This window comes from Pyrus communis, chromosome 13, assembly GCF_041283825.1.
Source record: "Pyrus communis isolate YQ-2024b chromosome 13, ASM4128382v1, whole genome shotgun sequence".
Taxonomy (NCBI): domain Eukaryota; kingdom Viridiplantae; phylum Streptophyta; class Magnoliopsida; order Rosales; family Rosaceae; genus Pyrus; species Pyrus communis.
This window is the reverse complement of record NC_142577.1, coordinates 315,797-339,672: the sequence shown is the minus strand read 5'-3', so window position 1 is coordinate 339,672 and position 23,876 is coordinate 315,797. Positions and strand designations below refer to the sequence as shown.

Genomic DNA, 23,876 nt, shown 5'->3' with positions numbered 1-23,876 from the left:
CGACCTCAACAAATCCACACATCCAATCGTTCTTCAAGATTAAGCCCAAAAGCCCTTGAAGATCCGCTCATCCGTTCACCTTCAAGATCAAGCCCCAACGGCCCTTGAAGAACTTCCACCAACTCAAGATCAAGCCCCGACGGTCCTTGAGGAAAGTGTTCATCATTCATCATCCGTTCATCCTAAAGATCAAGCCCCAACGGCCCTTTGGATCAACAACCTCAACAAACTCATACACCCATTCTTCAAGATCAAGCCCCGACGGCCCCTTGAAGAAAGTGTTCATCATTCATCAACTGTTCATCCTTAGATCAAGCCCCGACGGCCCGTTGGATCAACAACTCATCCACAAACCAACATCCTACGAAGATAGAATCAGAGGACCAAATTACAAAGAGATTGTAACCTCAAAATCATTAATACAAAATATATATTTTGTACACGTATTCTTGTCTCTTGTTTCAGGAATTATTCGTGTTTACAAATTTGGCACGCCCAGTGGGACTATCTCTACCTCTCATCTCTATCCTCAAGTCACCGAAAAACGCAAATGGCATCAAGAAATGATCAAGCTGTTCCTGCAATCAAAGCAAAGAACAAGAACATCATCGCCGCAAGTAGTGATATTTCGGGCATCATAACCCGAAGTAAGGCAAGAGATCTTTTTGTCGCAGCTTCCGCTCCTGCATTAACTCTGTCAAGGGAACAAGAGCACCTGAGGTACGAGCCTGTGATCACCCTAGCCTCGCTAAGGGCATCAAAAGGGGAGAGCCCAAAGAAATACTCAGAGTCCCTACTCTCCGACGCTGATTCGAGCGGCAGTACAACCATGCAAGTCATGACCACTGGAGCAACTTCAATCGAGGAGCAGCTAGCTCAGATGAATGAAGCAATCGCAAAGCTCACACGAACTGTGGAAGAGAAGGACTTGCAGATTGCCGCACTTGTCAACCAACTAGATGCGCTGCCCGACGTGAAAGTCGACCCAATTGTTGGCCTATTAAAGAAAGAAGGCGACGAAGAAGAGGAGCCACCAGCGGAGAAAGTCGAAGAGAAGCCGAAGCTAGACCAAGCAACGGCATTCATGGGATCTCTCTCTATCCAGCAACTACAGGAGATGATTGCAAGCACTATCAAGACACAGTACGAAGGAAGCTCACATGACTCCGTACTGTACTCAAAGCCTTACTCCAAGAAGATTGATGCTTTGAAGATGCCAAGGGGTTATCAGCCCCCAAAATTCATGCAGTTCGATGGAAAAGGCAACCCGAAGCAACATGTCGCCCATTTCATTGAAACTTGCAACAATGCTGGGACAGAGGGAGACTACCTCGTCAAACAGTTCGTGCGTTCGCTGAAAAGTAACGCTTTTGACTGGTACACTGACCTCGAACCTGAGTCTATCAACAGTTGGGACCAACTAGAAAGGGAATTCCTCAACTGTTTCTACAGCACTCGTCGTACTGTAAGCATGCTAGAGCTGACCAGCACGAAACAGTGGAAAGATGAACCTGTCGTCGACTACATAAATAGATGGCGTTCTTTAAGTCTGGATTGCAAAGATCGGCTTTCTGAAACCTCTGCCATTGAGATGTGCGTTCAAGGCATGCAGTGGGGACTACACTACATCCTTCAAGGCATCAAACCACAAACATTCGAGGAGTTAGCCACCCGCGCCCATGATATGGAGTTAAGCATCACCCGTCATGGGAAGAAAGAACAGATCGCCGACTACAAGAATGACAAAGTTTTGGGGGCAAAGGTGGATAAGGCTACGTGGAAACCCACCAAGGAAGCAATGACGGTCAACACGACTCCAGTCAAAATCCCTACACGAAGCAAGGCGATTCAAACCGAAGCTTTTCGTGATCAAGAGATACGTAGACGCACTTTGAAGGAGCTTGAGGAGAAAACTTATCCATTCCCCGACTCTGACGTGGTTGCCATGTTGAAAGACTTGCTTGACAAAAAGGTGATCGACCTACCTGAGTGCAAATGGCCAGAAGATATGAACCGTACTGACAGTCCAAGGTACTGTAAATTCCACCGCTTCATTAGTCATCCGACGGAAAAGTGCTTTGTGCTAAAAGATCTCATCATGAAGTTGGCTCAGAAAGGGATCATCGAGCTAGATCTTAATGATGTGGTGAAGTCAAACTATACCACCGTCACTTCTGGCTCTTTGAACTCAAAATCTTCACCTCAACCGCTGGGGGCATGCTCCAAAACCATGTCAGTCAAGTCAAGTGAAGTTGAAGGATGGACTTATGTCACTCCAAAGAAAATGCACAAGAAACATAGGTCTCCTCCACAAGTTCACCAATCGGAAAGGGGGCAAAGCAGCTACCGTCAACCTTCAAAGCTACATGAAAGTGTTGAGGATGATGAAGTTATGACACAAAGATCGTCTGTTGCCATCACGATGCGCGATTTCTTCCCCAAAGACTTCTTCAATCACTCAGTCAAGACTCCTTGCTATAAAGATTGCAAGGAATGCCTCTCTAAGATCGTTTGACAAATTCAAAAAAAAAAAAAAAAAAAAAAAAGCTCCTCGTTCGCACGAGCCTAAAAGGCGACAACCAAAGCTCCTTGTCCGCACGAGCATAAAAGGCGACAACAAACGCTCCTTGCCTGCATGAGCTGAAAATGCAAACGGCACCAAGACGCTCCTGGCCCGCAAGAGCATAAACTGTGTACGGCAAAATCATCATCAAAATCATCATCAAAACCATCACTCGTTTGAACTACGTTATGACTTGATCTCTTCTTTGGAAGAGTACGTAGGCAACTTGAAACTTCAAAACTTCAAGTACAGTCACATCAAAATAAATAAATAAATGTTTCATTAAAGAAAGTCAATTTTATTACAAAAGAAAAGAAAAAAAAAATACATATGTTACTATGTATTAGAAAAAAAATATATATATATTCTCTACTCAAAAAAAAAAAAAAAAAAAAAAAAACGTTTGAACTACGTTTCGACTTGATCTCTTCGTTGGAAGGGTACGTAGGTAGCTCGAACGTTTATTTTTGAGTTCAGTCACATCAAAATGAGGTTGTGGTAAAAGTGACTAATGAAAGTCAATATTATTACATTCTTTGCACAAAAAAATTACATGTTGTTGGTTTTAAAAAAAAAAAGAAAAAAAAAAAAAAAAGGAAGGTAATGCATGTATATGTGTTCTCCCAAAATCAGAAAATAAAAAAATAAATAAAATAATAAAATAAAATAAAATTAAAATTAAAAATTAAAAAAAAAATAAAAAATAAAAAATAAAAAATAAAAATAAATAAATAAAAATCAGCTAGTCCTTAAAGTCTAAGCCCAGCGGCCGAATCGGCCTGGTCATTCAAAGCCTTCCAAGCTTTATCAAGAATAGACTGAAGATACTTGCTCTGTGCTTCAATTCGAAGTGGTCGACAACGCCGCCGTCTACACCAACTGCAGCTCCTCGGCCCAAGTCACCATCTTCTTCTCTCCAACTCTATCTGAAAGCCCGAAGAAAATTTGCAGCCGACCCCTTTCGTTCCCACCCCTCGATACTACTCGAGCCACAGTTCGGACCAGTATCTGGTCAGGGTCATCGAGTCGGAGATCAAGTGCGCTGAGGAGACCGAGGATCTCGACAAGGTTGAGGAGATTCCATCATCCTTCCCTTTTAAAATTGAAGATACTCCCGGAATCCAGACGGTGACGTTGAAAAGAACATATCAAGGTGAAGACATACAGGTTGAAGTTCACATGCCTGATCTAGTCCCAGGTGAAGACGACAACGATGATAACCAAAATGATGACAATGATGAACACGCCAACCAATCCAGCATCTCGTTGGTCATAACTGTCTCCAAGGGTAACAGACCAGTTCTCGAGTTTAGCGTCACTGCTTACCCTGATGAGTCTCACATTGACAGCTTGGCAGTGAAAAATCCCGAAGATTCCGAGGATCAAATTGCCTACGAGGGGCCTCATTTCCATGATTTGGACGAGAACCTTCAGAAGGCATTCCACAAGTATTTGGAGGTGGTGGAACAAGAAGTAAGTAGTGGTGAGAACTACAACAATGGCGTTAGTGTGAAAAACCCAAACTGCCCTTCTCTGTTTCCCATGCTCCTGATGGAACAAGATCTGTTCTGGGAGGATGATGAGCTTGTTTCTCTCTTTTCCAAGGAGGAGCAGCAACAGACGCATTTCGTCAAAAAAAAAAAAAAAAAAAAAAAAAAAAATATATGGGAGGGATCGGGAAGTCCACCTTTGCTCAACTTGTGTACAAAGATATCAAGGATGACTTTGATGTCCAAGCATGGGTTTGTGTCGGAGAAGAATTTGGTATTCTTCAAATAGCGCAAACAATATATGGGAGGATCACGGATCAAACTTGCGAGACCCGGGGAGTTGGGTGTCTTGAGAAATTCTTTTCGATTTCATCCTTGCTATCTCTACCGCAACGGATGAGCTTGAAAGGTGGGAAATAGACACATACTACGGTGATAGTTGCTATTGGGGTGAAAGAGCAGAAAACGCAGAGAAGAAAGAGAGACGCTCTCCGCTCCCTGCCGCTGTCGACTCCCCAAGGTCCAGACGGCTGCTCCTTGTTCCTCTCTGCCCAGCGAGACTGCCATCCGCGAGCCCAGAGACCACAACGTGCACCCTCGTCTCGGCCGATAACAACGGAAAGGCAGTAGCAAAGTGGTGACATTTAGAGACCACAGTTCTCTCTCTACTTCTTTTGGACTCTCCTTCAACGCACACTGCAGCCCTTTCTTCCTCGCATATTGCTGCAACAATCGCCGACGTCAGACAGAAGCCCAAACGGAGGTAGAAGCCGTGCCATGTCTCCAGCCGTCGTCTCCGGTTGTCTTGCAGAAAGAGCCCATGCACTCTGTGACTTGAAGGAGATGGATTTGGTGATGCAGTGTCGCACAAAGCTAGAAGAGACCGAAGAAAGCCGAGAATTTGAGGAAAGCAGAGAGGACGACGGCGTGAAGCAAGGTTGTCTTTGGGGGAGCCCAGGGAATTAACGAGCTGGAGTATGGTGGTTGTGCTCGGTGCCTGTGCTCAGTGGCTGTGCTCCTTACCTGTGATCAAAGGCGATGGTGTAGTTTTTTTCCTCTGTCTCCTCAAGCTGCCAACAAACCTCGAGCTCGTCACGACGGCCACCATGATCAAAATCAACGAAGAGCTTCATTGACCGCTGTCAAACGACTAGCCGGTCTTCAAGCTCGACGCCTTACACTCTGCTTCAAGCTTTGGCTGCTTCTGCACCTCCGCCATGGCTGCTGCCTTTGAATGTGATCAACAAAATCAAAGTTTGTCAACTCACACCCAAAGATCTCATCCGTCTGCTTGCCTCTGCTGCTGCCTTTGAATGTGATCGACAAAATCAAAGTTTGTCAACTCACACCCAAAGATCTCCTCCGTCTTCTCTCGGACTCGGCCTGGGTTTTCACCCACGAACTCAGCCTTGCAGATGGCCATATAAAGAAAAAATAAAAAAATAAAAAAAAATAAAAAAAATGATGATGCCGGGAAGCATCTTTCAAAAGAATAATAAAAAAAAAAAAAAAAAAAGCAGCAATGATGATGCTGGAAGCATCTTTCAAAAGAATAATAAAAAATTTAAAAAAGAAAAAAAAAAAATATATATATATATATGTATAATAAAAACAATGATGATGCTTCTGGAACCATGTGCAAAAAAAAAAAAATATATATATATATATATAATAAAAAGAAAGAAAAAAACAATGGTGATGCTTCTGGCACCATCTGAAATATATATATATATATATATATATAAATGAATGGTGGATCAGCGCCACCGAAAGCAAAGAAAAGAATAAAAAAAAATCTTGGTGATGTACATGTTTTCTCTGTGTTTAGCACAATACACTAAATAAAACGAAGCATGTTCATTGATTTTCGAGAAATTACAAGTGCGAAAAAAAAAAAAAAAAAATGTATCTAACAAAGAAAGAGAAAGATGGAGCATTCACAAAGGTTGTTTACGTGAAGCCCCACTACTTGGCCAAACTCCAGAAGCGGGAGGCACCAAAGATAGATCATTCGAGGCCCCGATACTTGGTGGAACGCTAGATGACGCAGGAAAAATGTGCCTCTGGAAGAAAGACGCAAGCCTTTGACGGTCACTTTGAATGCGACCTTGAGATTCTTGCATCTCATCAAGCTTCCTCTTCATGCCCGACGAATAGTTATTTGCAAGCACATGCAAACTTCTATTCTCGTACTTAAGCTGTTTAATCTCCTGCTTAAGATCTTCCACCTCTGCCATCAATGATTCCACCTGACGGGACCGAGCAAGCAGGCGTTGGCCCATGTTGGACACAGAGCCCGCACACTGAACACTAAGAGCGAGGGACTCTTGAACGGCCAACTCATCGGACCGTCCTGACAGCAGCCTACTATCTTTTGGAGTGAGGAGGTTCCTAGCTACTATTGTAGCTGTTGTGGCGTCCTGCATCACGGAGTCTTCACCTGTAAGAGGACCGTTAGAAGATAAGAAAGAAGGGCGCCATACGTTACCTTGATGCGGCGCGCCCGTATCACTGCTGAGACTTAATTCTAAGCTAAGGTTCGATGGGTTAGCCATTTTTCAAAGGTGTTAAAAGAGATGGGTGGATGGAGTTAAAACTCAAAAGGCCGGAGATGATTTTCAGGAATGAGCAACCTTCAAAGTGTGCATGTTAGAGGTGATCAATACCTCTATAAAAAGGAAGAGGCGCTTGCTCAGAAATCGAAGAGGCGCTTGCTCAGAAATCAAAGAGGCGTTGGTTCAGAAATCGAAGGGTCGCTTACTCAAAAGTGAAGAGACATCGCTCTGCAAATCTCAAAAGCTGGATTTTCCGGCGTAAGTTAGGCGACGCTTTCTCGGCTTTTCAGAAAACGCGTTCAACTTTGTCAAAAGATCACGTGGAGGTCATCATCGCAGCTACACATCTTTAGCCGACAAGCGCAAAGTTCGGCGACGCTTTCTCTGCTTTTCAGAAAACGCGTGCAGCTTTGTCAAAAGAGGCGCTCGTTCAAAAATCGAAGAGGCGTCGTTCAGAAATCGAAGAGGCATCGTTCAGAAATCAAAGAGGCGTATTCAAAGATCGAAGAGTCGTCACTATTTCAAAAAGCCGGATTTGCGGTATCAAAACGTTTGTCGACAAGGGTAAAAGAACAGTACCACCACTTGCTATTGGGAAATCCCTATATATGTCAACCTTCATCTTTTATGGCAAGGCAGACCTGCAAACAAAAAAAAAAAAAAAAAAAAAAAAAATGCCCAACTCTTCCTCACCTCCGAGAGTACACTCCCAGCAAAGCATCTCAAAATGCTTAGTTTTCTTCCTCTCCGGGAATGCCCTTACAAACAAATGACACCAAGGCAAAAGTATCTCATATCATCAAGGGCGAAAGCAAAGGTATCTCATATCATGCTTTTCCCCTATCTTTTCCTTTGCCCTTGTTCTCACCTGCCAGGACAAGGACAGAGAAAGCAATATGTCGGAACCTCCACTCAAACTTGCGCTGCCACCAAGAAGTGATGGTCCATTCAAATGCAAGGTTTGCATTCAACTCCTGCATCAGGAACAAATACTACAAGAGAAGATGCTAAACCTGCATAAGGAAATACCACTTCTGCAAAGGGGAGCAAGTAAGGCAAGTGAAAATGATACATTGAAGCATGTGGAGACAAGCTACAACTGCATATGCTGAGCTATCCTCTAACCCTCTTCAATACGAATTGGAGAGATTGAACAAAGAAACAAAAAAAAAGGAGTAAGCTCAGACCTTCGGGGAAGACCAAAAGAATCCTGCTGCCCAGTTCAAGAGTAGCACAAAGGAAAATCAACGAGTGGAGGAGACCAAAAGAACCCTGCACCCAGTTCAAGATTAAGCCTGCGGAAAATCGACGATTGGAGAAAACCAGAAAATCTTCCAGTCGAACTCAAGATCAAGCCTCGATGGCCCTTGAAGAAAGCACAAGTCCGATTCAAAATCAAGTGTTCACCATCCTTGAATCAAATTCAACTCCAGATAAAAGGAGTAAGTTCAGACCTTCGGAGGAGACCAAAAGAATCCTCCAGCCCAGTTCAAGATTAAGCCTGTGTGAAAATCAACGATTGGAGAAAACCAGAAAATCTTCCAGTCGAACTCAAGATCAAGCCTCGATGGCCCTTGAAGAAAGCACAAGTTCGATTCAAAATCAAGTGTTCACCACCCTTGAATCAAATTCAACTCCAGATAAAAGGAGTAAGTTCAGACCTTCGGAGGAGACCAAAAGAATCCTCCAGCCCAGTTCAAGATTAAGCCTGTGTGAAAATCAACGATTGGAGGAAACCAGAAAATCTTCCAGTCGAACTCAAGATCAAGCCTCGATGGCCCTTGAAGAAATTTCCAGCCCAATTCAAGATCAAGCCTCGACGGCCCTTGGGTTGACATCTACATTAAGGGACTTCAAAACGCATCTTCTACACGTGACAAGCACATGTCTACGATGCGCCTTGAAGTGGGGGCATTTGTAGACATCAAAATTTCGGTGAAATGAATGTTGACCAATAATTAAAATTTCAACGTTCACGTGTCACATAAATTTTACATGTAACGTGTGATTCAACGAAAAATCGAAATAAATTGGAAAAGTCATCAAATATGACACGTGTCAATACCTGGCAGAAATGATTTATTTCATCTGATTATTTAAATCCAAAAATCAAGTTTTGGAATTCTATAAATAGGAGGCCAAGGTATTCATTTTGGGGAAGAAAGAAGAAAGAAGGAAGAAAGAAGGAAGAAAGGAAGAAGCCTTGAAACTCTAAAGCTCTCAAGCAAATCCCGAAGGATCAAGAAAGCACTCTTCGTTCTTCGTCAAATCCTCCTTCAAGATCAAGCCCCAACGGCCCTTGAAGAACTTCCACCAACTCAAGATCAAGCCCCGACGGCCCTTGAAGAAAGTGTTCATCGTTCATCATCCGTTCATCCTAAGATCAAGCCCCAACGGCCCTTTGGATCAACAACCTCAACAAATCCACACATCCAATCGTTCTTCAAGATTAAGCCCAAAAGCCCTTGAAGATCCGCTCATCCGTTCACCTTTAAGATCAAGCCCCAACGGCCCTTGAAGAACTTCCACCAACTCAAGATCAAGCCCCGACGGTCCTTGAGGAAAGTGTTCATCATTCATCATCCGTTCATCCTAAGATCAAGCCCCAACGGCCCTTTGGATCAACGACCTCAACAAATCCACACATCCAATCGTTCTTCAAGATTAAGCCCAAAAGTCCTTGAAGATCCGCTCATCCGTTCACCTTCAAGATCAAGCCCCAACGGCCCTTGAAGAACTTCCACCAACTCAAGATCAAGCCCCGACGGTCCTTGAGGAAAGTGTTCATCATTCATCATCCGTTCATCCTAAGATCAAGCCCCAACGGCCCTTTGGATCAACGACCTCAACAAATCCACACATCCAATCGTTCTTCAAGATTAAGCCCAAAAGCCCTTGAAGATCCGCTCATCCGTTCACCTTCAAGATCAAGCCCCAACGACCCTTGAAGAACTTCCACCAACTCAAGATCAAGCCCCGACGGTCCTTGAGGAAAGTGTTCATCATTCATCATCCGTTCATCCTAAAGATCAAGCCCCAACGGCCCTTTGGATCAACAACCTCAACAAACTCATACACCCATTCTTCAAGATCAAGCCCCGACGGCCCCTTGAAGAAAGTGTTCATCATTCATCAACTGTTCATCCTTAGATCAAGCCCCGACGGCCCGTTGGATCAACAACTCATCCACAAACCAACATCCTACGAAGATAGAATCAGAGGACCAAATTACAAAGAGATTGTAACCTCAAAATCATTAATACAAAATATATATTTTGTACACGTATTCTTGTCTCTTGTTTCAGGAATTATTCGTGTTTACACAAGTGTTTAGCACCCCTAGTTAATCCCCGGTTAGAACGATCCCTACTTACATCATTACTACAATTGTCACAAATAGGGTTTAATTTATGTGTCACATTCGTAACGCATTAGAGCTCGAATATGGTCTTGGTTTCCTCGATCTGTGGAGGTTTAATGGGTTTTGGGTGTGTGTCCGTACGTATATGGTGAATGGGAAGGGAAATGGGGCTCGGGACAATCACAGGGAAAGGGACAGAAAGGTGTGGGGTGTGGGAGTGTGAGTGTGTGGCCCAAAACATGCCAACACAACACAAAAACAACCAATAACGTAACGAAATCGAACTAGGGCAAAATAGTCTTTTCACTCGTACGTTTTTTTTTTTTTTTATATTTCTGGGACGGGCTGTCACACTGAAGATGGCCAAAATCATCTCCCTGATATTGCATGATTTAGGATTTCGCCTCAAGAGATATTGAAGCAAGTTCTAGTGTTCGTTGAGATCTTAATGACAACTTAATTTGCAGATAATTCTCTAAGCAAGCAAACAATTGTATTAACAGTGGCTATGTGCATGAGAAAGGTGTAAAGAATGATCTTATAAAGCATAGCTAACCAAAGAACACAAACAATGCTTATCCATTTCTTAGAACCATATTTAAGTGGCAACCAAGTTATTATCATTGGATTTGGAAACAAATAACCAAAACGACACAAAGAAAAACAAAAAAATCTTTTTGGGTTTTCAAATTATCCATTTGTTTTTTTGTTTGGAATTTTAGGACACTAATGACACAGCAAAACAACTAACAAGAACCATAATTTAAAAGATTTGAAAACGAAGACTGCATGTTAGCAATAACCAATTTCTGACCTTTGTTCAATTTTTTACATATATCTTGCAAACTACTTGGCAGAATTCAATGTTCTTTATATGGTTGAATTCAGAACGAAAATTTGAAGAACGCAATGCGAACCAAAACTCATAAACGGCTTTAATAAAACAGAGGGCCTACATTTACTGACTCAAAACAACTAATGAAAAACTATCAAAATGAGATCCCTCCCCCAAACTTGAATAACACATTGTCCTCAATGTGAAGTGCAATACAAGGCATGCAATGAGTTAAACAAATAAGGAAAAATAGAACTGAATAAAAATAAGTTAAAAAAAAAAAAATAAAGAGTAAAGTTTAGAACTCCCCTGGTCATGATGAAGTCCACTCTCAAGCACACAACAAGCGCCATCTTCCTTCTTCAAAAACTTGGGTTGCCTCACAAGAAGCGCTAAGTTTTAAGTCTTCAGCCAGACATAACAATATTTATTTAAGATCATTGAGGTACAAAACCTCCTCATTCATTTGTGGGATAGGTTCCAAGTATTGCTTCAAACGATGGTCATTCACCTTAAATGTCAAACCACTCTTCATATCTTGAATTTCCACGGCACCATAGGGATATGCTTGCACAATGAGATTAGGTCCATTCCATCTAGATCGAAGCCTAGTGGGAAAAACTTCGAACCTTGACTTTTTCCATAAAACTTTTTGGTTTGGTTCAAAATATTTCCGAAGTAAAGCTTTGTCATGAGCAACCTCAAACTTCTCTTTCATTCGATCCACAAACATCGATCTGAAAACAATCATGAGGATCCAAAGGACTCTTCAAAGCTTCAAAGGTCTGAAATTTTACGTTGAATTTTAAAACTACATATCTTCTTCATTTCTCAACCATTTTTTATGTACTTTATATGGAAATGAAGCTTATGAAGAGTAGAACAAGTCCATACCTTTTGGAAGTACGGAAATGGACTGAAATTAGCTCGAAGATCTCGGACAATTTTCAACTTCTTGAAATTGTGTGTTTCGACGTTGGCTTAGCTTCAAGCTTGAACTAGATACCTCGAGGAGTTGTGTGGATGCTTCCAAATTTCCAAAATCTTTTAACACAAATGGGAAGTCGTCAGAGAACTCACACTCAAGTCGGAGCTCCGAGTTGGAAGCTTAAAACATCACCATTTTAGGATTGATTTGTACAGATGGACTTGTGGGGATGAGAGAAGTATGATGGTGGTGGTTTGAAGTTCGATATGTGAGGTTTGATGATGGTGTATGGTTGCTGCAGAGAGGGAAGACACGGTGTGAAAGGGGAGAGAAGGAGGAGATGAGAGAGATAGAGGTTTTCTGATTGGACAAAAGAGAGAGAGAGAGAGAGAGAGAAGTTGTCTGATTAGGTGAGAGAATTGAGGAGAGTGACTGATTGGTGGTGAGATAGGGTCATGGGACTCCTTTTTTAAATGGAGAAAGTGATAAGATTTTTGTATAATTCAAGGTACACGAAATCTGTCTCCTTATCAAAAACAATATTTCCTACACTAAATAATTAGCACACGTGTACAATTCTACCCGTTGTTAACGCACTTTAACTAAACATAACTTCTTCGTTACAAATCTGATTCAGGCCTACCTCACGCTCACGCATTTTGTAACAACAAGTACTATTTAATTACGATAACGAGAAAAATAAATTAAAAGCCAAATAACTACGTCCACGTTAGGTTCCACTTTGCCAATAAGGGCATAAACATCATTTTACATACTCAGGAATGAATTTACACGGAAAATTAGGGACGTGTCATCACATGTGTCACATCAGCATACAATATAATTTTTAACAGAATTGTAACGGAAAGATCATATTGATGTTTTTAGGATTATATTATTCGATTTTCAATTTCAGGAACTATCTTGATGGTCTAGGTGAATTTCAGAGACCATTTGTGATAATACATCTTATGAGGTCTCTTTATGTGTCACATCAGCATATAACATAATTTTTGATATAATTATGATGGAAGGAACGATTTACGACACTACTTTTCAGAAATTATCAATTATTAATTTTAGAAACCGTTTTTGATGGTGTGGTTGAATTTTAAGAACCATTTTCGATAAAAGCCCTAAAATAAATTAACTAAACGCTCCCAACCTTTATCCACTTTCCTCCCTAAAGTGTGAAGAGTGAACAAGCTCTTTATCCACCAACTAGTTTTGATGTTCGTGTTTGAATTCTTCAATTTTTGCTTTGAGGAGCTGGAAAATGTGGGCTTACTATGTTAATCATGTCCTCCTCCGCCGTCTTGTGCAAAAGCTTGATCTTTGTTAACTCCAAGCTCAGTCTGCTCAGCCGCAACTCCATTTTCCACAGAAATTTGTCGACGCCACTGCCTCTTGTGGTTGATACAAGGCGGCGGAGGTCTGCCGCTGCAGAGCACATTCCAAATGCTTCTGGAAAAAGGAAAAGGAAAAGGACTTGGTGGCAAACATTCTTTTTCGACGACGACGGGAATTGGCTTGGTTTGAAGGAGGACGACATGCTGGCGGCGGAGGAGGAGCAAGAAGAGGAGTTAGATGGCTCCTCCCCAGCTGCCGCCAACAGCAGAGGCGAAGAATCTGAGAAATTTGAGGCGTGGAAGACAAGGGCAGAAGCAATCGTGGAGTTGAGGGAAGCACAGCAGGACATGACCAACGAGGAGAACCGCATGTGGGAGGATTGGATTTCGGATTCTAATTCTAACTCTAATTCTTCTACTTCCTCCTGGGAAGCATCTGTGCAGTCGGATCCTACTCAAGAAAGGGGATTGATTTACTCTCTCAGCGATTTTGTCCTCGGAAAGGAAGAAGATGATGAGGAGGACATGCTCTATGAAGACCGCGTTTTTCGCTATGCCTCACTCAATTCGGTAACTACAACTAGTACAACAACAATATGCATTTTACTTGCCAACTATTATTCGCACTCTAAAAATCTAATTATGCACTCGTCACTCATGCTGTTAACTGTTCAGTCGCATTACTAATTCCGGTGGAAACTAAAGGTTAAACACTTTTCGTTGATCGTAAGTGCGCAATATGTATAAACAGAGTATAAAGAATGAAAGAGAAACAATCTAAACATTAAACATTCCTAACTTTAATGGAGGAGCTATCAAAACAATTGCAGTATTCAACTTTATATATTGCATTGGTGTTTCTGCCTTGGAACATTTTTACAACAGGCAACAAAATTATGAGATCAAATGGTTTTAGTGTAATTTTCTGTAAGCCCGCTTTTTTTCCTTTAGCAATATTAGTCTTGTGCTATTACATGTTGCGATCTTCTTTTTATTGTTGAAGGACTGATTGCCCTAAGCCAAATTCATCCTTTTTTACAGGCCAAATTTTTGGCAGTATTAGTTATCATACCCTGGGCCTTGGATTTTGTGGTTCACGACTATGTTCTGATGCCTTTCTTAGACAGGTAAGCGTTATCTCTTTTGCTTATCAGATATATAAACACACGTGCAATGTTTCCTTGTTTAATTTCCGAGTGAACATGTTTAAATACCAATATCAAATCCTGTGTCTTTGGAATTTAATTTTACTCTCCATATATATTGTTATTAACTCCATTTCGTTGCACCATCTAAAGGCAGCATAACTAAATTATTCAACAAACTTCTAAGGCATATTGCCTTAATGTGCTTATCCCTATTGATGCCAGAAAAGAAGACTGCATCAGGAACGTATCTTGAAATAAGTGGCTACAATAATTTTCTTCTTTTAAAGAAAGGCATGCGTGCGATTGTGTGTGTACTGTGTAGAATATAGAATTTCACATACTTCTCTAAATGCAACCTTTCTACTCCACCTCCACCTCCACCTCCACCTCCACCTCCACCTCCACCTTCTTAACTTAGAACTTTTCTGTAGGTAGGTTGGTTCTGTTTTACAAGTTTCTTATTTTGGTAGTTATGTCAAAAAACTTAGTTAGTTTTGAACCACTATTGTTAGGTTGTTGGTTATACATTTATACATATTTGTGTGTGTGTGTGTGTGTGTTATTTATGCATGCTTGTATAAACTAAAGGAAAAAGATTGTAAGTTCAGCATATATTTTTTGTTGCATTGGACCTGGTATTAACTTAATTTTAACCATTACTTTTACCTCTAAAATTAAGAACTAATGGAGCACCCACTTGCTTGCGAACAGATATGTGAAGACTGTACCACTTGCAGCACAGTTGCTTGATGTCAGACGAAATCAAAAGCTTCAAATGGTTGAGGAATTAAAAATGGAGGGAGCAAGATTTCATCTTGAGATGGAAATTGGAAAATCTCCACCGCTTTCTGATGATGAGGTTTGGTGGGAGTTGCGGCATAAAGCGTAAGATTCCTGCTCTTTAGTACTCCTCTAGAAAGAGCCTCCATAACATTACCGTTGTAGTCTTTTAGTCTTTATCCAAGTTTAAAATAGGTTCACAAAGTCACAATTGAGATGAGGGGGTAGATTAGAATGGAGTTTTCTATAAAAGGGCTAAAAGTAGTCACACATGCCAAGACTTGAGCAGTATAGTTTGTGACTTGTGACTCTAGAACATATCACCACATAAACAGTCAAACATGTAGAACTTATTAGTTTGATCATTACATCAATGACTAGTTCCATTGTGTAAACCTCCATAAATTATAACTGTATTCAGGCTGCTAAAAGCCTTTAAATCGGGTAAAAAGTTAAAAGTGAAGATTTGACCCAGAACAGTTATAATCTATCTTAAGTAATAAAAAAGTAGTTGGGATTCTACATGAGTACTAGTATAGTAGAACCATTGTCCTTCAGAGAAACTGCTTCTGCCCTAATACCGGGGTTGACAACAGGGTACAAGGTAAGGGGAGGCGATGCATTAACATATGGAAGAAATGTACAGAGTATGACCAAAACTGGTAGGTTTAGAAGTTCAAAGTAGAGGACTGGGAAATATATGGATATATGCTTGCAGGAAAAAAAAAAAAAAAAACAAAAAAGGGGGAAAAAAAATCTGAACTCTTGTAACACAGAGTGAAAAGACGGAGAAATCACAGCAGGAAGGAAGAAAGAAAGAAAGGAATTTTCAATTAAAATGAATGCACTATCATTGTACAGAGAAGGAAGCCGCTGATATTTATATCAGTACACGGATATAATTAGCCCAGTGATCACAATGTAAGCATAGCATACCTAACTCTAATGAAGACAATTAATTTTGTAAATAATCCAAAAACCTTTAAACACATGGCACCTGTCATTAGAAAACAGATTTTGTTTTTAGCTGGACTTATTTCATTCAAGGTTCTCTTGCATATGGATGATGGTATGGTGTAAAGTTATAGCTGGACATTTTTCTCAGTGCACTGCACACTTGGACTTTTGTATCTACATAACAAAAAATACTCTCATTTCAGAGATCCAAATGCCCTAGTATGCAATGAGAAAAATGTCCAGGTTATAATTGTAAAAGGTCATCAAGTATTCTCACTTTTTAATTATGGCTAATAAATTTACCTATGTCAATGATTTTACATTTTTAATTATGGTGTAATGTGACTAGAAATGTTGAAACTGAGTATTATATTTTGAGATAATATTGGAAAATTCCCCTTATGTTCTAATCTTCTTAAACTAGATTTTAGACTTTAGTTTCAATGACGAATAGCATCCAAATTACGTTTCTTATGGCTTCAACAGGTTAGAGCTGAGAGATGAATGGAGACTAGAGAATCGTAATGCATTTGCCAACATATGGTCAGATATGATATTCGGGATCTCATTATTCATTCTTTTATACAGCAATCAGAGTAAAGTGAGCTACTATTACTTTCTTTCTGTGGTTACTTTCATGCATGATAATTTTTTCCCATTACGATCATAATAGCGTTACCTAAAACTGAATGTCCTTGGAATGTTACAGTTAACAACTCCATTTGTCTTGCAGATATGGTAGTATGAGCAGTTATTGCATTATTAGCTATGAGTGTCAGTTCCTACTACTAGATTGTTTTTTCTTTGCCTTTTTCTCAGTTGTTCTATGTGCGGTTTTTTTTTTTGGTCTGTTTATCATCTATTTGGTTAGGGTGATGAATATGCATCCTCATTGTTTGCAGAACGCGTCAAACTTGTGAAGTTGTGATGCCTTTTATCTGCTCAGAATTATAGCTATCAATATCATATGAATACTGACACAAATTAGATCTATACTATAGTATTAGTAGGTCAAGACTATAGAACATTTTATGTCTGGATGGGAGTGGTGACGTAAGGAACAACAAATATTCGATCTAACTAATTGGAATGAAGCAGAGAACTTAATGTTAGGAAACTAGGAAAGCTATATCACTTTCTATGCAGATTGCAGAGGTGAGCTTTAAGAGTTCAATGCAAATGTAAGCATTCTTGGCCGATGTGACTCTTCTCCCAAGCATTATCTTAACCTTTATGATTAATATTCACAGGATTTTAAGTTCTTGGTTCACATAAATTCCAAACATAATTATTTGTTACTTAGAAGTAATAGAGTTCCCCGGCTGATCTTTGGAAACTATGTTGCTTGATTTATCAGTTTGGCAATGAAATTATAGCTTAACTTCATGGAGTACCCATGAAGATATACTATGTTGGTCTAGCTACTTTCTTAAGAAGCATATTTGTGTTCATGGAGATTATTTTGTTTCTGATTTAAATTGCCTGCTAAAAACTCTGCACTAAGTCTTGTTAAATTGATTGTATTTCCGTTTTTTATTCTTCCTCTTCCTTTTGCAGGTAGCATTGCTGAAGTTTACAGGTTATAAGATAATAAATAATATTTCAGATACCGGGAAGGCATTTCTAATTATACTTATCACAGATATTTTTTTAGGGTAATAAACTGCTCTTTTGTTTGGTACTGTGAATTTCTGTTACTATATTCAGTATACAATACAGTGTTTGTTCAAATTTGCTTACAACTATGGAAAGCTATAAAATTAAAGACATACACATATATATGGAATTTTTCTCTTGCCAGATAGCTTAGTACGTTACATAGCTAGACTGTCAATATGGACCGCTGATTAGGCGGGCTCTTGTGAGAGTGAAGTCCAGATTCACAGTCTCATGACATAACTTACCTAGTTATGTGGTAAGAGAATATTACCCCATATATGTACACGCATGCGCACACATATGACATATATTATATTGCATGTCAAGGATGCACAATGTCCCTTAGGTGAATGTCGCCATCTTGTGGTAGGATGATTTTAGTTCCAATTCTTCAGTTTCATTTCTGTGATTTCTATCCTAGTCATCCTCGTGTGACCAAAATGCGTGCATATCAAACTTTTCTGATTGAGGTACACAACTGCATACCTGCAGGTATCATTCTGAGTCCGGTTGGCAAACATTGTTAGAAATTTTTGTTGAGCATTATGGGCTTGAGGTTGATCAGTCTGCCATAACCATTTTCATCTGCCTGATTCCAGTTATCATGGATGCATGCGTCAAACTTTGGGTACGTTCTGCTCTTCTACTATATAGTAATTTCAGTTTTGCAAACCACTCGTACATGCTTTAGTGCTTGTAGTTTCTTTACAATTTGGTACCATTTCTATTTGTGGTGCAGCTGTTTAAATTCCTTCCAAGATTATCCCCGAAGGTGACAAACATATTCCGAGAAATGAAGCGTCACTAGTAAAATTCTTTGTGTGGGTTCTCTGGCATTTAAAAGAATTTTGAGAAAGGTAGGTAGCCATGTACCACGAAGATTACATTTCTTTTTGTTTCCTTGATTTCCCGTATAGAGGGAGGTTTACGTCATTGTATGAGTGTATACCGCATTGTAGTTGTTTGGATATCATTCACTCTGAAAAATGATCCTCTTCGGATGTTCTTTGTGGGGATCCGGAGGATCAATCTATCATGTACATTCATTGTACATCGTACGGTCAGAAATTATTTAAAATTTAAAATTTAAAATTGAATATAAACAGTATCTAATGAAAACTGATCGCACGATGTACGATGAACGGACATGATTGATTGATCCCCTAGATCCCCACAAAGAGGATTTGAAGAGGATCCTTTTTCATTTTTTCTTACCCATAAATGACAAATGTGGTATAAAAACAGTAAAAGATATTTATACGTAGTACTAGTACGTACAGTTAAATCTACATCGTACGTACGTACGTACATTGAAAAAGCAAATGTAATGTGTATTAAGTATGGGAAATTTATTGAACAACACGTGAGGTGTTAATATAATAGGCTTTTTTTTTAGGGTAAAGTACAAAAAATTACCTCAACTATTGATGTCATGACACTTTCATACCTTATTTTTTAAAATTGACAATGTCATATCTCATCTTATGAATTTGTGCCAATGTCATACCTTCCGTTAGTTTGTCTGTCATCTATTCCGTCAAGTATTCATAAAATATTAAAAAATTAATTAAATATTAAAAACTAAAATTATAAAATCATTTTAACAATTTTTTTTTTACATGGGGACCCATCCCTTATCCCCCTCACCTTTCTTCCCTCCTCCCATCTTCCCCCACCCCAAGCCTAGGTCCCACCCGCTCGTCTTCCCTTAACCCACCCTTCAAACTCATCACCCTCAACCTTCTTTCCAACCTGTCTCCCCTGAACTTATCATCCTCACCCTTCTTCCCCATTTCAGTCCCCAATTTTTAATTTACTCAAACAAATCAAATCCCAATTGGAATTTCACAAATTGGGTGTGTTCTGTTGCTACCCCTTTGACAACTTTGCCTTGTGCATCCATCCTTTTCTTTCTCCCATATTCAAATCCCAATTGAAATTTCGCAAACTGGGTGTGCGCCGTGGTGGCGTGCTCATGTGTCCATGGATTGCTGCATCGCAGTAGAGGAATTAGAGCGGGAAAGGCACTGGACTCGCGCGATCAAGATGTGATTATCAACCTGATTCTTCGCTAAAAGCCTGAGCTTGGCTGTTGCAGATTGCTTCACAACAAGCGACGACGATTGGAGGTCGTCAACGCAGATCTTGATCGTCGGCTGAAGATCCTCCGGCAAAATGCTCTCGATGATCTTGGTTGAGAAGTTATCCCTTTGCAAAAACCCCTGGCATGGCTCCAATTCTGGCGCAGCCTTAGATAATTTAGAGGTCAGCGCGTTTTCCGGTGACGGCAAGCTTGTGAGCCGTTTTAAATATCCCGATATGTTGTTGCTTCAGGTGGAGAAATCACTGAAGGCTTGGGATAGCTAGAGGTACTCCTTGTCGGAAGACGCAGACTTACTGGTGGAGTTATGGGTGCGGAGGGCAAGCTCGCCAAGGCGCATGTCGACGATCGAATCGGTCAGGTTCTCGGAGATGAAAGGCTCTCGACGTGGGTGCAGAGGACGAGGTTTGTGAAGTTTAGGGCTTGGAGCTTGCCGACAATGGCAGAGTCGACGAGGCTGCTGTTGCAACGTGAAAGGGAGAAAGGCAAAGAGAATACGAGAGGAAAAGGGAGAGAGAGAGGGGAGGGATGGTGGTTATGGGCACAGCAAGGGAGAGCGAAGTGGGGATGGGATCTGGGTTTGGGGTGGGGGAGGACGGGAGGAGGGAAGAAAGGTGAGGGGGATAAGGGGGTGGGTCCCCATGTAAAATATTTTTTTTAAATGATTTTATAATTTTAGTTTTTAATATTCAACTAATTTTTTAATTTTTTATTAATTTTTTTAAGCCACATCACTACTTAACGGAATAGATAACAGAAAAATTAATGGAAGATATGACATTGTCACAAATTCGTAAAATGAGGTATGACATTGTCAATTTTAAAAGATGATATATGAAAGTTTCGTTCGATCCATAATTGAGGTAGTTTTTTGTACTTTATCTTTTTTTTAACAATTGACTTTTTGGACGTACTTTTAAGATTGGTTTGGGCCGCAACGACTGTGCTTTATCAAGACAAGTTTGCCCTGGAATTCTGCCCAATTGAAAATATTGGGCCCGACCGAATAAACTTTTGACCGTTCAGCTAAAAACTCAGACTAGGCTCAACCCATCGGGAGATGGTTTAAAGCACTCGTAGCTCAAGTGACAAACCATTAGACCAGTATCAGATTTCTCCAAACTGCTTCCCATATGCACAATGACAAGTTTATGGGAGGCCTTAAAATTATAAAGAAGAATCACTCAAGGCCATCCACCGAACCACGTCTAGGGCCAAAGCTGTCTACTCCAACCTACACGTCGGATTACATTATATGTACCATTTACTTGGAAAATGCCAAAATTACTCAAGGCCATCCACCAAACCACGTCGAATGCAGGGCCAAGCACCTTCATCCATCAATTTCAATTGTTGAAGAGCCTCCGTGAAACGCTAACATAAGCTTGGACATTCACCATCGTGACGAGGAATTGTACCGTCCTCCAGGCGAGGTGGATGTTATGACATACCCAACCTGGAAAGCCCATGGAGACACCTAAATCGCAATGTGCTGGCCGATATTTGGAAGGTGACGAAGCCATAAAGTGTAGTGACGTGGAAAACGTGAATAAATTAAAACCTAAAAGTGACTAATTTAGAGTGTTGAACCCATATCACACAAGTGATGACAGAGTATAAATAAATTGCAATAAAAGAAGAGTAAAGACATTTATATCGAAAGGAAAAGCCTCCTACATAACAGCTTTTACCAACAATCCTCACCGTCACAAAACCTCTGTCACTAAAATCTTGGAGGGGCGAAAAATAAGGGTGAGTGGGCCTGAAAAAATAAAGTTTGTAAATCATTTTCGAAAATGCGTAACCCCTTGCTGTAAAACAACTATATAATCTCCTGAAAATATTATAATCCGATACCCTGCAGCAAAAGTGAGTGAAAAGATGTACGGTACACCAACAAGGTATCTCAACATTAAATCTCAAATCGTTATTACAAGAAATCAATGCTCATTAATTTATTTAGGCACACAAGTCCATTACAGAGATATTCAAACAATGGAACAGGTAAGGTGTAGGTTTTACATTCTAGTACTACATCACGTGTGCTGCACTAATCGCATCACAAACGAATCCAAAACATCATACAAAGGATAGGCTGGCATCTAACTTTGGATCCAAAGTGAAGGTAAACAGTGCATGTGAACAACACGTGAAGCTGATCCTTGACCTAGAACAGTACAAATAACTAAGAGACACTATGTAAACATGTAATAATGAGCAAATAAAATGCAAGAATGTCATGCAACAAGTTTATGCTCACAAATAATATTAAAAATATAAAGTGTACGAAAAGTCTATTTGTAAAGCTAAACATAACTTGTCACATCATAGTATATAAAAGCAGTTGCTATGAAATATCACATATATATATATATATATACACGTAAAAACGAAATGACCCACTAACAGATACATGTAGGTTGTAACTGTCCAACTATTCTGCCCGCGGTACTCCTCCGGGTGATCCTCTCCCAAACGGAAATTTACTACACTAATCATTAAGCTAATAATAATTAATGTAATAAACTTAATTTCCCCTAATTTGCACAAGAACAGGATTTTCGTCGAAAATTTCTAAAATAGCACAACATAGCCATTTCTCAACCATTTTTTGCACAAGAGATATCAAAATGAAGCTTCGGATGAGGAGAACGTTTTTATACCATTTTGGGAACCAAAACTTGGTCAGAGGTGACGGGAAATTGGCTTAAAAGCCACTGCCATATTCGGGAACTTTGTAGACAAAGCAGGTTTCAAACATGCAAGCTCAAATCCGTTGTCTAGGGGTTGTGGGAAATCGTCGTACACATTCAAACACGACCAGGTCAACAAAATTTAGCTGGGTTTAGTTTGGAAAAATCCTACGACTTGCTGGAAAACATGGTGGGTTAGATATTCGTCCTTTAAACACGAAGAAACGTACATGCATGCTAGTAAAATGCACTGGAAACTCGAGAGAGTTTAATGGTGAAAATCTCAAGCTTACTGTGGTTGGAGGAGTGATGATTCCGTCGGCCATTGTCGAGAGTCCACCCTTCATATTTGTGACCTCGAGTATGAAGACGGGCTCTAGAGACCATTAGTAAATTTTGTGTGAGTTTATGAATTTTTTTTGGGCAGCGTTCAGAGGTGGTGAAGTGGTGATTCTCGGTTTTGCCAAGAAAGAAAGTGAAGTGAGAGCTACGGGATAGAGAGCTTGAGAGGTGAGGGAGAGATGTGAGATGTGAGATGTGAGGCTGAATGAATTGAGTGGAAGGAGAGAGGGTGACGTGAAGTTTAATGTGGGAGGAGGTGTGAGAGTAATGATGACAATTATGGTAGAGTGAATTGTCAGAGAGAGGGAGAGAGAGAGCTGATAATGGAGAAAGTTTTCTTTGTACCAAGCACATGACCTGGAGTTCCACGAATAAACATTTGACATCTGTATAATTTATTCTTTTAAATTAAAAAAAAAATCCAATTGTTTCACAATAACTAAGATATCAGAAGTCCACGAGCCTGACGACGCCGAACCATCGACACCCACCGTCTCATCGCCCGACGATTTTTCAGGCGTCATTATCCCTTTTCTCCATTCGACTCTCCTTTTTTCCTTTCTTCTCTTTCTCTCTCTCACTCTTACTTCCACATGGAACCCAGAGATTGTCCACGGCGATTCCAATTCAGATCGGCTGTCGTCAATCTCGATCTTTCAGCCGGAGATTGCCGGCATCACGTTTGTTCTTATTCTGGAGCAAGAAAGAAGAAATAATAACGGGAAGAGAGAAACAGAAAGAAAGTGAAAGGGAGAGAGAGGTGACGGGAACGGCAAGGTGGGCGGGGGATGGGGATGGGAAAGGGTGCTGACGGCTTTCCATTTTTTTTTTTTTTTAAAATTATTTTCTGAAATGAATCCAAGGCATCATGTTTGTTCTTATTCTGGAGCAAGAAAGAAGAAATAATAAGGGGAAGAGAGAAACAGAAAGAAAGAGAAAGGGAGAGAGAGAGGTGACGGGAACGGCAGGGTAGGTGGGGGATGGGGATGGGAAAGGGTAGCCTTCATTTTTTTTTTTTATAATTATTTTCTGAAATGAATACAAGGACAAAATAGGTATTTTAGTGCCGCTTAAAGAGTTAAGGATAGGTGTCAGAAAGTTATTAGTGGAGAACT

The 23,876-nt window shown here is 40.3% G+C and overlaps 1 protein-coding gene and 1 long non-coding RNA gene across 2 annotated transcripts; one reads left to right on the top strand and one right to left on the bottom strand.

The window, feature by feature from the left end:
* The first annotated feature begins 12,876 nt into the window (after positions 1 to 12,876).
* On the top strand, positions 12,877 to 18,985 carry LOC137737837 (protein DAY-LENGTH-DEPENDENT DELAYED-GREENING 1, chloroplastic). Its single transcript, XM_068477406.2, has 7 exons — positions 12,877 to 13,651; positions 14,123 to 14,208; positions 14,941 to 15,114; positions 16,453 to 16,567; positions 17,524 to 17,621; positions 18,118 to 18,253; positions 18,365 to 18,985. The coding sequence occupies exons 1-7, from the start codon at positions 13,022 to 13,024 to the stop codon at positions 18,431 to 18,433; spliced, it is 1,308 nt and encodes a 435-aa protein (XP_068333507.2). The 5' UTR covers positions 12,877 to 13,021; the 3' UTR covers positions 18,434 to 18,985.
* A 1,688-nt stretch (positions 18,986 to 20,673) lies between these two features.
* Positions 20,674 to 22,948, bottom strand: LOC148691523 (uncharacterized). The gene is made up of 2 exons (XR_015955143.1): positions 22,713 to 22,948; positions 20,674 to 21,893 (listed from the first exon to the last, which is right to left on the bottom strand). It is a non-coding gene; the product is annotated as an uncharacterized LOC148691523 (long non-coding RNA).
* Positions 22,949 to 23,876: the final 928 nt, after the last annotated feature.

Excerpts from the sequence above, each read along its gene's own strand:
- LOC137737837 (XM_068477406.2), top strand. The coding sequence starts at position 13,022 with ATGTTAATCATGTCCTCCTCCGCCGTCTTGTGCAAAAGCTTGATCTTT. Across the intron at positions 13,652-14,122 it reads GCTATGCCTCACTCAATTCG|GCCAAATTTTTGGCAGTATT; the intron begins GTAACTACAACT and ends CCTTTTTTACAG. Across the intron at positions 18,254-18,364 it reads ATGCATGCGTCAAACTTTGG|CTGTTTAAATTCCTTCCAAG; the intron begins GTACGTTCTGCT and ends TTTGTGGTGCAG.